General features: G+C 42.8%; 1 protein-coding gene across 3 annotated transcripts in view; it reads left to right on the top strand.

The window, feature by feature from the left end:
- slc38a4 (solute carrier family 38 member 4) overlaps window positions 1–13023 on the top strand; it is a 63381-nt gene that overhangs the window by 18837 nt on the left and 31521 nt on the right. The window contains exons 1-4 of one of the 3 annotated variants that reach the window (XM_084447904.1): window positions 607–745; window positions 5630–5839; window positions 8467–8563; window positions 8809–8924. In XM_084447904.1, coding sequence (XP_084304030.1) covers window positions 5727–5839; window positions 8467–8563; window positions 8809–8924 — 326 coding nt within the window. In that variant the 5' untranslated portion in view covers window positions 607–745; window positions 5630–5726. Of the gene's footprint in view, window positions 1–606; window positions 746–1501; window positions 1652–5629; window positions 5840–8466; window positions 8564–8808; window positions 8925–13023 lie in introns of those variants that run through there. The other 2 variants (XM_084447902.1, XM_084447903.1) reach the window with 2 other exon arrangements.

Below are 13023 nucleotides of genomic sequence, written 5' to 3'. Positions count from 1 at the left end.
CTTCTCCTTACCTGGGTTACAGAAAAGCAACAGCTCTTGGCTCTCTCAGTTGCACTGCTACCTCTGCACTGTCCTCTTAATCCCCCAAAATCAACATTTGAAACTTTTGAAACTAACATATCGGAATAGGGAGTGAGTGAACAAGTGAACGATTTTGAACACAGCTATTGTCAATATGAAACCAGTACGTGGTCCAAAAAAGGTTGGGGACCACTGCTCTACCACCATTCCTAAATTATTATTCATCCAAATAACCATGAGAAAGTTGCACAATAGATAAATAATGTTCAAAGGGTTAGGCCGAATCCCACGGCTCTGTGGCAGATGTTACATTTCCTTAAAAGTAACAACTGTGTGAAAATCTTGTTTAGCTGATGTGCAGACCACATTGTTTTTGGACTTCATGTTTGGGCTCTCTGTGTTAGCTATTCAACCTTTGTGTCGAGTTGCAAAGACACAGTTGGTCTTATGTGTGTGTGAGTAGAGAGAGCAAGCTTGCTATAGTCATGGCTCCTCTTTGAACACCCCTTAACATGGAAGACCCACCCCCAACCCATAGTTGGAATGTTGTGGAATTGGCCCAGGGGAGGTCTAGTCACAGGTGACTGGCCCTGAGATGTGAGACTGTCTGGTATGACCCTCCCTGCGCTTCGGAAGGATGACACCATTTAAGGAATGTACCTGTATCCCAGAGGAAGTTTTGTGATTTTACTGAGGTGGTGTGAAGATGTGGATAGCCGTTATGGTTAGTAGGAATTTCACACAAATATATACTTTGACATTGATTTCCATGAACCTAGTTCAACCAAGCCATTGCTCTTACTCTGTGGTAGGAGTTCTTACCGAATTCCTATCTGAAATATTCTCTCAATGTTATCTGAAAAGAGTGATTTTTCCTTCTTGTTACTTGGTGTTGGATTTCTTGTTGATACTTTGGGAGTCTGGGTTTGTGGGTGGGATTTTCTTACCTTTTCCTATTTTTTTAGCATCTAATTTTTTTTTTGAGCAGTGTGTGTTATATGTTCCAGGACACATACAATTCCTCTATTGTCTTAAAAAAAGTGTCAATGAAGAAAGCCTATTTGTATGTGTGTTCAGTTCACATTACAGGGAATGTGTGTGTGCATGTCCAAGTGTGTGATGAGGATCATAAAGTTGTAAGAGTGCGTCTCTCGCGGGAGTGTGACCTTACACACAGAGCAACGTTTGGGTCATGGCCGTTCATTGGCTGGCTGTTGCCACAGCCTCCCGCCACCAGTTGTTTCTGGCAGGTTGAAGAGTGTCTCACTGTCACCCTAAACGGGAATAAGGTCGAATGTCTAGTTTCTGTCTCACTCGTGCTCTCCCTTTGGTGATGTAGGTATAGGGGATGGTTAAGAGGAGGGCGAGGTGGATGGGGAGGGTTAATAGGGAGGGGATGATTTGGTGGGGGTGGAGTTGTTGGTTACAGGCTCTCTCACTGATTGGTCGGGGCGGGTCCTCCCTCTGCTCTTTAAAAGCCTTCTCCTTACCTGGGTTACAGAAAAGCAACAGCTCTTGGCTCTCTCAGCTGCACTGCTACCTCTGCACTGTCCTCTTAATCCCCCAAAATCAACATTTGAAACTTTTGAAACTAACATATCGAAACCCCCTTTGTGGAGCCATTGACTAAGTGAGTATTATTCATTTTGTTGCTCTTTTTAAAAATTTTTGGAGAGACAATTCTCATGTAGGTGTGTAGTTGGTTTGAGGCAGTTTGAGACTGTGCATTTTAAAAGAATACTGCTCAAGTGCTCGGGCTTTGAGGATTTTGTGTTGATGTGAAGTGGATCAAGGATCATAGAGTTGCAGCAAGCACATTGAGATTTTACAGTTAGTGTGAGACATTCACATGTAATAGTGTTTATGTATGTACATTTATATGTATATATATAAAATATCAAACCTTGATGTTGCAACCTGTGTTTGGAGTATGCCCTTGTTCCACCAGAAGAAACTCCATTTTATTTACTTCTGAAGCCTCAATTTCAGACATTGAGGCAGGTAAGGAAAGGTAGGGTTGTTTTTTGCCAGCAATGTGGCACTCTACACAAGCTTAGTAATTTGCAAGTCATCACGTGAATAGGCACATGCACAGTCAGCCATGCATGTGAACATCCATCATCAAAATGTCAATAGAATAATGTAAACTGAAGCCTACTGTGGTTGAAGGGAGTGATATGAAGGCTGATCAAGCAGGTTTTTCTTCATGGAGATAACGGGTTGGGAGGCATCAAAGCATGATATAACAGATACATTGCAGACAATAATGAATATAAAACACCAATGACGTTTTTACAGTGTAGCACTAGTAAAAATAGTGAAACTATTCTGTTATAATAGCAAAATGAACAACAAACAAAAATATTCACCACCACTGTACATTCTGATATAGGGTTATGATCTCCACAGTAGAGACCTATGGTGGAGAGTTTGCATTTAACAGTCCTTAAGGCCATGGGCCCCAATGTGTGTTTCCTGTATTCCCAGTAAAGAACAAAATGGAGGATGTGTAGTAGGGGATCGACATACACAGTTGACTGTAAACACAGCACGCTTGGCGTTATTTCCAGACCACTTCCTCTGAGGCGCAAGTTGAAATTCCAGATTCAAATATATATATATATATATATATATATATATAGTTTTGGACACTCACTAATGGGTTATAGTGTCATACAAAGGAAAAGCCCAAGTGCGTATATGCCTTCTTCTGTGCCTATTTCTATGGCGTATGTTGAGGTCTGAGGTATGGGTCAGAAAAAGGGGGCGAATGGCGCAAATTCACTCTACTGTTTTTACCCAGTTCTGTCAAAGGCTCCTTTATGTTGCCTAGAAAAGCATTGTGGGTATTTGCCCGTTAAATAATTTAGCACATTTAACAGCCAAACAGATGCATGTTCTGCCCAGTGCATCGTCTGCCTGTTATGTAATCTGCATAATTGGAAGTCTAAAGGAGGATGGAAATACAGAAATGTTCCCTTCTAGTTCTTTTCCTCATTGCACTTGGTGTGGTCAATAAAATTGGGTTGAGCGTGGACAGCAGTACAGACCAGCCTTTGTAAACCAGACTCTCAGGTTGTAGGCAGAAGTAGGGGACAGGTCCCATAACCACATTGCTTCTTTGACCTTGGGAAGCAAAGTTTTGTGATGTTGTTGTGATAATGCCCATGCCCGTCTTCTTTATATTATTTTCTATGTGAACGCCATAAATTATGTGTTAGAGCAAATTTATGAAGAGTTTAATACTTATCTTCAGCAATAATTATAAAATCTGTGAAGATTACCTACTGCCTACAGATAACAAATTGTTGACAATAACTCAAATGAAAACACTAACTACATATCCTCTTGATTAAACAGCAGAAGATATGATTGAACAAAAATGTTATTGTTAACTGATATTGTCCATCACGTGTATCTGTTTGAACTTGTCAACACTATAAATGAGGGAAACCTCAGTGCTTTACAAGTATAAATAAAGCTTTGAAATGAAAAATAAAAAGAAGATAAAATGGTTAATAGTTTCAGGAATATGTGAGGTCTATGTATGTAGAGCACTGCTTCTTCTCTTTTCTAGAGTCATTTATCAAGGCCATAATGCCAGATTTCCACAAAGTTTGATAAGACTTAAATGTATCTTCATAACAAAAACAGTAGCAAGCTGGTTGCTCTAAGTCAGCCCTTGTGGATTAGCACTCATCCCGACTTTTGTCAGTTTCAAGTTGTTCCTGCTGGACATACCATCACCATGGTCTTTGTGAAACTATCATACTACACAGTGTAAGGTGTTATGTGCAGTCAAGCAACGGCTGTGTTACGTCTGTGACCAGTGTAGCCTTCATATTCTTGGAGAATTCACTGTGTAGTTGAAATTCATGTGCAGTTGACCGAAAAGAGGGTCTCAATCACAACAGTCACAGCACAGTGGATCTGGTCAGTTTGTTTTTGTCGAATCAGATAGATTGATAGACAGACAGACACTTACTTACTATAATGATTCCCCTAGGGGGAAATTTGGCATTACAGCAGTGGAAAAATTACAGCTGAGACTGGAAATGCAGATACAGACTATGCATAGTAGCAATAAGCATAAAAAGAAGAAAAGGACTAGATATGTCTAGGAATTCACATATATACATACATCCAGGCTGTATATGTCTAGTAATACACACATATACATACATACAGGCACACCTCCACAACATGCAGGAATGCTCTGACACTGTCAGAGTTGTGGCCACTGGCACAAAGGAATGCCTGAACCGCTCCATATTGCACCTGGGTGGAATGCGCCTGTGGTTGAAAGTGCTCCCCATCTGCCACAGCTTGTCATAGAGGGGATGGGAGGGGTTGTTCAGAATAGACTTCAGTTAGTCCTTCATCCTCCTCTCCACCACAGTCTCCAGGCTGATCCTCCTCACCAGCTTGTTTAGCTCCCCAGCAGGCAACGGCAAAGAGGAAGTGTGCTGGCTACAACAGACTGGTAGAACATCCGCAGCAGCCTGCTACACACATCAAAGGACCTGAGCCTCCTGAGGAAGAACAGTCTGCTCTGTCATTTCCAGTAGAGGGCCTCAGTGTTCAGTCAAGTTTGTTGTTCAGGTGTACTCCAAGGAACTTGTATGAGTCCACCATCTCAACTTCCTTCCCCTGGATAGTGATGGGGGTTGAAGGCCTCTTGTTCCTCTGAAGTCCACCACCAGTTCCTTGGTCTTGTCTGCCTTGATGCAGCCCACCATAGAGGAGTTGTCATAGAGGTGGCACACTCCAGAGTTGTGGCTGAAGTTAGAGGTGTAGATAGTAAACAGGAGTTAACTTAAAATCAACAGTTGCATAACATTACAGGATTGCAATACAATAATATTTGTATCATTATATCTTTTAATAATTGTTTTAATTATTTTACAAAGCGAGTGCTGTCTTTCCAATAATATCCCCGATGTGCCTGGTTCAACTGTCTCCCTTCTCCGGATACAGCTTTCACTGGGTTAATATCCCATGCATCTTAATGACGCTGATAAATATGACAGATGGAGTCCTAGATCTTCAGATGTTTGTTTGGGCATACTTGACAGCAGTGTATATTAAAGCCCACATTTTTGTACACCGTAGGCTGTTGTATATTGTATTCTGTCACTTCAACATTGTATTTCACACTGTCTTGTCTTGCTATGTTTACTGCCATGCACCAATGCAAATTTATCTTAGGAGGAAGTCTACTTGGCTAAATAAAAATCTGATTTTGATTGCCCATGCTGGATTCTATCTGCTGTCCTCTGACTTTCCAATGCACCTGACACAACCCCGCTCTAACCATTATGCTACCGAAGAGTTGGAAAGTCAAGGGCGCGGGGGCTGTCAGGGAGTTTACCTATGCTAATTCAGGTGTACGGTCATGAGCTTTCAATTTGTGAAACCATGGGATTCATCATTATGAGAAGGCAGGTGTGAACTCATCCATCGATTTATGAACACTTCGTGAATCAGACGGGAGCTTTCTTTAAAAACGTTCTTAGGAAGAAATTTAAGAATGGAACTTATTGATTGGAAGATATTGTTGAATGAGGCCCATTGTTCTAACTTTCTTCTTTCTCTCTGCTTACTTTAGGTTGTTGCCCTTGCTTGAGTTTGAGCCCAAGTGTACTGCATATACCGAGGACTGTTCTAAACTGAACATCCTGCACTGCTGTTAGCCTGTAGAAGCCATGGACCGCATGGAGCTGAAGAAAGTCTGCACGGAGGCAGACGACGACAGTACCGACAGTCTGGACGACCGCTTCACAGAGCCCATCGACTCTGAAAAGGCCACCATCGATAGGTCAGGACAGAGGCTATTTAAAATATCATTCATAAATAAATCTTTCTGTGTCCTGTACTACAGCAGCTGTGGGAATAGTAGACACCTGGTCAATGACCATGACACATTGAGTTGTTTAAAAAAAAACTTTCATGTAGTCCTCAACAGAATAGACAGACTTACTGTAGTGTACCAATACAAACATGAAAACATCTAGGGTATAATGTTAGTGGCAAATGCAAAATACAGACAGATGACACGAGTCAATACTGTGAATACCAGCCAAAGGTGGCTAAAAATGGATGGAAGGACATTTTTAGATGTTCTCTTTTAGCTGCATGTCCATCTATCCATCCATCTTCATTCGCTTATCCGGGGTCTGGTCGTGGAGGCAGCAGTTCCAGCATGGGGCCCCAGACATCCCTTTCCCTGGCAGCATCAACCAGCTCTGCCTGGGGAATCTTTAGCCACTCCCAGGCCAGTGCGGAGATGTAATCCCGCCACCTAGTCCTGGGTCTATCCTGCGGCCTCTTCCCAGCCGGACACACCTGGAACACCTCCCTAGGGAGGCACCCAGGAGGCATCCTCACTAGATGCCCGAACCACCTCAGCTGGCTCTTTTCGACACAAAGGAGCAGCGGCTCTACTCCGAGTCTCTCCCGGATGACTGAACTTCTCACCCGATCTCTCAGGGAGACCCCAGCCACCCTCCGGAAAAAAACTCATTTCGGCCACTTGTATCCGTGATCTCGCTCTTTCGGTCATGACCCATCCTTCATGACCATAGGTGAGGGTGGGGACGAAGATAGACCGGTAGATCGAGAGCTTTGCCTTTTGGCTCAGCTCTCTTTTTGTCACAACAGTGCGGTAAAGCGACTGCAGAACCGCACCAGCTGCTCCGATTCTCCGGCCAAGCTCCCTCTCCATGGTTCCCTCACTCGTGAACAAGACCCCCAGATACTTGAACTCCTTCACTTGGGGTAAGGACTCATTTCCTACTTGGAGCGGACAGACCACCGGTTTCCTGCTGAGAACCATGGCCTCAGACTTAGAAGTGCTGATTCTCATCCCAGCCGCTTCACATTCAATTGCGAACCTATCCAGAGAGTGCTGGAGGTCGCAGGCAGATGCTGCCATCAGGACAACATCATCTGCAAAAAGCAGCGACGTGATCCCCAGCTCGCCGAACTGCAAACCCACCTCCGCACGACTATGCCTCGATATCCTGTCCATGAAAATCACAAACAGGATTGGTGACAAAGCGCAGCCCTGGCGGAGGACAACCCCCACCGGAAAGGAAGACGACTTACTGCCGAGGACATGGACACAGCTCTCACTCTGGGTGTACAGGGATTGGATGGCCCTAAGTAGGGATCCCCTCACCCCATACTCCCGCATAACCCTCCACAAGACCTCTTGAGGGACCCGGTCGTAAGCCTTCTCCAAATCCACAAAACACATGTAGACAGGTTGGGCAAACTCCAAAGCCCCCTCCAAGATCCTTGCGAGAGTGAAGAGCTGGTCGGTGGTTCCACGACCAGGACGAAATCCGCATTGTTCCTCTTCGATCTGAGGTTCGACTATCGGCCGGACCTTCCTTTCCAGCACCTTGGAGTACACTTTCCCTGGGAGGCTGAGTAATGTGATGCCTCTGTAATTGGCACACACCCTCTGGTCCCCTTTTTTAAATATTGGGACCACCACCCCAGTCTGCCACTCCTTTGGCACTAACCCGGACTTCCACGCAATGTTAATGAGGCGTGTCAACCAAGACAGCCCCTCAACACCCAGCGCCTTCAGCATTTCTGGACGGATCTCATCAGTCCCTGGGGCTTTGCCACTGTGGAGTTGTTTGACTACCTCAGTGACCTCCTCCAGGGAAATTGACGATGACCCCCATCATCTTCTGGCTCTGTCTCGATCGTAGAGGGTGGATTAGTCGGGTTCAGGAGTTCCTCAAAGTGCTCCTTCCATGCTCAACAACCTCCTCAGTTGAGGTCAGCAGTGTCCCTTCCTTGCTGTATACAGCTTGGATGTTCCCCGCTTTCCCTTCCTGAGGTGTCTGATGGTCTTCCAGCCCTCCGGCCCAGTCGTTACCCTGCAACTGCTTCTGGAGTCCCCCGCGCTTTTTCGGGCTGGGCCCGGCCGGGCTCCGTGGTAAGCCCGGCCACCAGGGGCTCGCAGGCTGGCCCTCCGTCTGGGCCTGGCTCCAGACGAGGGCCTCAGACTTCCTCCGGGCCGGGTCTCTCTTCCTCTTAGGTCTTGGTCCATCAGGGTTTTTTACCTGTAACCCCAGGTAGGGGGGCTAGGGGGTACTACCACTTGCCCAAGGTGGACCCCCAGACTAGTGGAGGGAAGGAGGCGTCTTACTTCTCCATTCTAGTTTGCACTGAAACTAGCCACTGCCCTATGCATGTATGTTGATTAAACATTCCAAAAAGTGAAAAGAAAAAGACCCACACTCACAAACAAATCTTCAAATTTAGATCTTCTGAGCAGCAACAGGTCAATGGATGTGTTAGACAATAAGCAGTTGTCTGTGATTAAAGAACCAAATAAATTCTTTATTTTGCCTGTTCCTATGTTATGGAGCACATGAAAGGCTGAATAGAGATTTAGTGATTTACTGTTATTTTTCATCTTTATAGTCAATTCCTTGATGATGGGGATGATGCAGAAAGCCATAAGTTCCTAACTAATGGGATGATGAAGAAAAAGAAATATGAAGACTACCATGAAGAATATGTAAGCAAATATAATCTAATCTAACAAAAGCGCTGCTTGTTGATTCTGGAGTGTACACGCAAACTGTCAGCATATGTGTGTTTGCTTTTGATTACGGACTGTTATCTTGAAGCTTTCTAAGAAATGTAAAGGTCAAAGACTTTCATTGATTTATGCACTCTGAACGACTGATGGTCTGTGTGTCTGTGAGTTGGTCAGAGTAAATCAGATGTGCATAATGCTTATCACTGTTTTTCTCTTCCCAGCATCCCGGACACACCTCCTTTGGGATGTCTGTCTTCAACCTAAGCAACGCTATCATGGGCAGTGGCATCCTCGGGCTGTCCTTCGCCATGGCCAACACTGGCATCGTACTTTTTGTGTAAGTCATGTATTTACTCTAGCAAGTAACTTTTTGTTGAAGAAAAGTATTTTTATCGCAAAAAAAAGGTTATGTATGAAGTAACGTTCTATATGAAGTAAGTACTCAGGTTTATTTATTTGAGAAATAGCTGACTGTAAAATTGTGTTAACCATTTTGTGTCATAACGGAAAAAGTTGATAAACCTCTGTCGCACATGCATGCACATACACACACTCAGCATGATTTGTGGAGTGTATTTGTCTATGAATGATTTATTTGCACAGTTTAATGGTTGGCGGCTTATTATTGTTCAAATTTGCACATCTTTGTTATGTTACCATAGCCATATGAAACAGCCCTGGAAATAGCACAGCAAATCTCTCACCTATAAAATGTAAATACATACAAGGTTTCAGTCAATACTTTCATAATTAATGAAAAGCTAGAAGAAAGGGGTGGAAACAGTGCACAACAATTCAAGTACCAAGTATTCAAGTACTGTTACAGATAGTGCTACTAAGGTAAAAGTGCTAGAATGAAAAATTTCTCAGGAGTACGAAAAAGTAGCTATATATATACATATTATATATATATATACACACAAAATATTTCCATTTCCTGTCACAAGTGATTTACCTAGTACTTTAAAGGAGTAATATTGTGATTTTCACTTTTTCTGGATTTTAATATGCTGTTTGCACTAGAGGGATTTTAAGAAACATGATTAAAATATTAAATATGTCTGGTCTTTGGCTTTGGAGAAGTAGCAATGTTAGAAAATTCCCAATTTATGACTCATAAATATCATAACCACGCCCCAAATTAATGACTCACTCTGGCAGGGGCGTCATGCAACCCAAAAAACTGAGGGGGCACGAGATAGCGAGGTGTTATTAGCGCGTGTGAAATTTTTGTGTTTTTGTGCATTTTTGCAGTTTAAAATCAGGACACAGCACACTACCAGTTGCCACTCAAGCGGTGTGAAATTAAACTTACCGGTAGTGTTCTTTCAAGGACTTTCAAAATAAAAGTAAGGGAAAACATATCTACTTTTTTTTACTCACTTGGCATTGGTCCGAATGATATACTGTATACTGACGTATGAAGTATATTGAATCTGATACTGAATAGCCTAATATTTGGAGGACCTGTTCATCAGTTAAGGACAACCCTAATCTAAATGTATGCAAGCAGACCATGAAAACGTGTTTATCTGAGATGAGGCGAGGGGGGGGCTTCCAGGTCCAGTGTTAATTTGGAAGAAACCAAATCCACCGGGAAAGAGGGTGTTTGGCTTTTGAAAGAGGTTATGGTGGCATTTCAAGGTGGTCTATGACATAATTAAAATAATACATTCAGCTCAGTAAAGAAAATAATCATAGCTCCGCATTGTAAAATGTAATGGTAAACAAACAATAACAGAAATGTAAAAAATAAATAAATAAATAACACCTCCAAATCTGAGGGGGCACGTGCCCCCTCAAGTTCTATAGGCATGGCGCTTCTGCACTCTGGATAACCACGCCCCTAAAGGAATCTGCCCTATCAACCCCCCTAAAGAAATCTAATCTGAATACAGCTGGTGTCTGTCATTCCACCACCTGACTGGTAGGGATGAGACGGTATACCGTAAAACAGTGAACCGCGGTATCAAATGTCCACGGTATTAGAACCGTGACATTCCCTGTGTTTACGGTATTACGTTTACGGTATTACACAATAATGCGCTGCTGAAACTTCACATTTCAAGTTGCTTGCAACAGTTAATTTTGTAATTTAATATAAGCTTGCTATTAATAAACTGAGCTCAATTACAATAGTGTGTATTTTCCACTGTAGGGCTCTAGAACTCAGCAATAAAGCTGTTTTCCTTCAAAGTAAAATACTTGTTTTTTTATGTGTGTTGGGGAGGTGAAATGCTGTATACCGTGAAATACCGTAAACTGTACCGTGTAACTAGATTCCGTACTGTACCGTAATGCAAAAATCCATACCGTCTCATCCCTACTGACTGGTAAGCAAACTCTCTACATTTGTGACGTTGAGCAAGATTGATTACACTCTCAACAATGACCCTTTTATATTCTGATTGTAATATATTGTTGTATACGTTATCTAAGTATATTTGTAGTTGTCATACAAATTGAAGTTTTTTTTAAATCATGATCTCCATGCCAGATAAGTTAGCCAAAGTTAGCAAGCAAAGTAATGTAGCCCCGCTGCTAGCTGCCATTACCAGCTTCAGTCTGTAGTCCTGTTTTGATTGATATGATGTAATTTAGCTAGTGCTAGCTAAATTATTATCATTATTTTACTTGCTATATCAATTTTGTTATGTCAAGACTCAAGACATGTTAGTGAAAATTAGCTACATTACCTGACCTCCCCTGGTGAATCCCTATTGCCCAACGTTCGGTTTGTATATTTGTTGCGGGGCTGCTATCTAGTCAGACAGGCTGTGTGAGTGGTGAGGAGGTGCCCTCGCTGTAGACCTACTCGGCTCTTATGAGCTTGGTTGTAACGTAAACCGCGGAACGGAATATGTTAGATGCTTTTGCAGAGCTTTGTCAACACAATCATTCCCCAAATGACCAGAAAAACCTGATAGATTTGTCGCCAGATATAGCGACAGTCGCCAATTTGTTAACAGTGCTCTCACTGCAACGTAACCGTGGCAAAGTAACGAGCAAAACCTGGTATGGACTTTCAGAGACTTGGCTGTTCTCACGCAATGAAAGCGGAATGGATTAAATTGGAGATGTGACTCGTCTCTGTACTGAATGTTAACTTTTCTTTCATACCACTTCGTCAGGTAGGAGTACGATATAGGCTAGCAGCTAATTCAGCCCATGAAATAGTTGTGTAACTGGTGGGGCTGCCCTTTTGTAATTTTCCTAGTAAATGTGATCATATCATAGGTAGCCTAGATTGCACTTAATATGGTCCATGTGGACTGCACTTATATAGTGCTTTATATCCAAAGTGCTTTACAATGGTCTCTCATTCATCCATTCACACACACATTCACACACCAATGGCGGCAGCTGCCATGCAAGGAGCTAGCCTGCTCATTGAAAGCAATTTGGGTTTCTTGTGCAAGGACACTTCGACATGTGGACAGGAGGAGTCGGGATTCAAACTGCCGACCCAATAGTCATTGGACAATCTGCTCTATCTCCTGAGCCACAGTCGCCCAAAACTAAATTTATACTTTGAACTTTATTTTGCTCAGACTTGTAAATCAATGACAAATCAGTCTTGTAAAATAAATGAGCATTTAGTATCTAAAAAAAAATCCATAACCCACCAGCCTTCACACAACCATATCCCCTGTTAATTATGAACATACAGTTTTATGAACTGCATGCATTGGGGGGGGGGCAGTTATTATTCAATATTTTCGATTATCCATTATTGGTGCAACACTGATATTTACGAGGTCGCATAGCCCACTAACCAAATTGGTCTCATAGATTTAATATGTTGATGTATTAAGGCCTGAAAGTATTCAAATGCTGTAAATATGATTATAACGTGGATTATTCATGCAGACATTCACTGATTACAATTGGCACCATTCAGGGCTACAAGGTTTAATAAACAATTGGCTTTAGAAAATGAAGATAGAGAGATAGCCTACAATGCACTTGCAAACTAGCTTTTTGTACTTGCCCTTTGCTCTGTCCTGTCTTTCCACTGTCCTGTCTCGTCCCTGCCTCCAGTCCAATGTTGTCTAAATGTTATGCACCTTGCCTGAAAGCAAATTCCTAGTACATTGTAAAACTGCATGGCAATAAACGGATTCTGATTCTGATAAGATACATGGCCGATGCGATCATTGCGTTAAACCATCAACAGCAATGACCAGCCTAAAGATAGCCTATCACATCAGCCCTTATAATTTAAAGCAGTCAATTACACAGAGGTAGCCTAATTATAGACAAAGCAAGACTGCATACTGCAAGTGGCTATATTTTCCCCGTGCACGTAATGGTTTGAGGGCGATGACATGCACTAATTGCGCACTGAGGCGCAGGCTTTGTACATCCAACGCAAACTGAAGATGCACAGAGTGCGCTTTCTACAGACTGCCCAAGGTGCTAACGCTGCGCTCGTA

The sequence above is a fragment of the Borostomias antarcticus genome, assembly GCF_949987555.1.
Source record: "Borostomias antarcticus genome assembly, chromosome: 13".
NCBI classification, from domain to species: domain Eukaryota; kingdom Metazoa; phylum Chordata; class Actinopteri; order Stomiiformes; family Stomiidae; genus Borostomias; species Borostomias antarcticus.
Note: the sequence above shows the minus strand (reverse complement) of the source record. Positions and strands in the feature narration are given on the sequence as shown.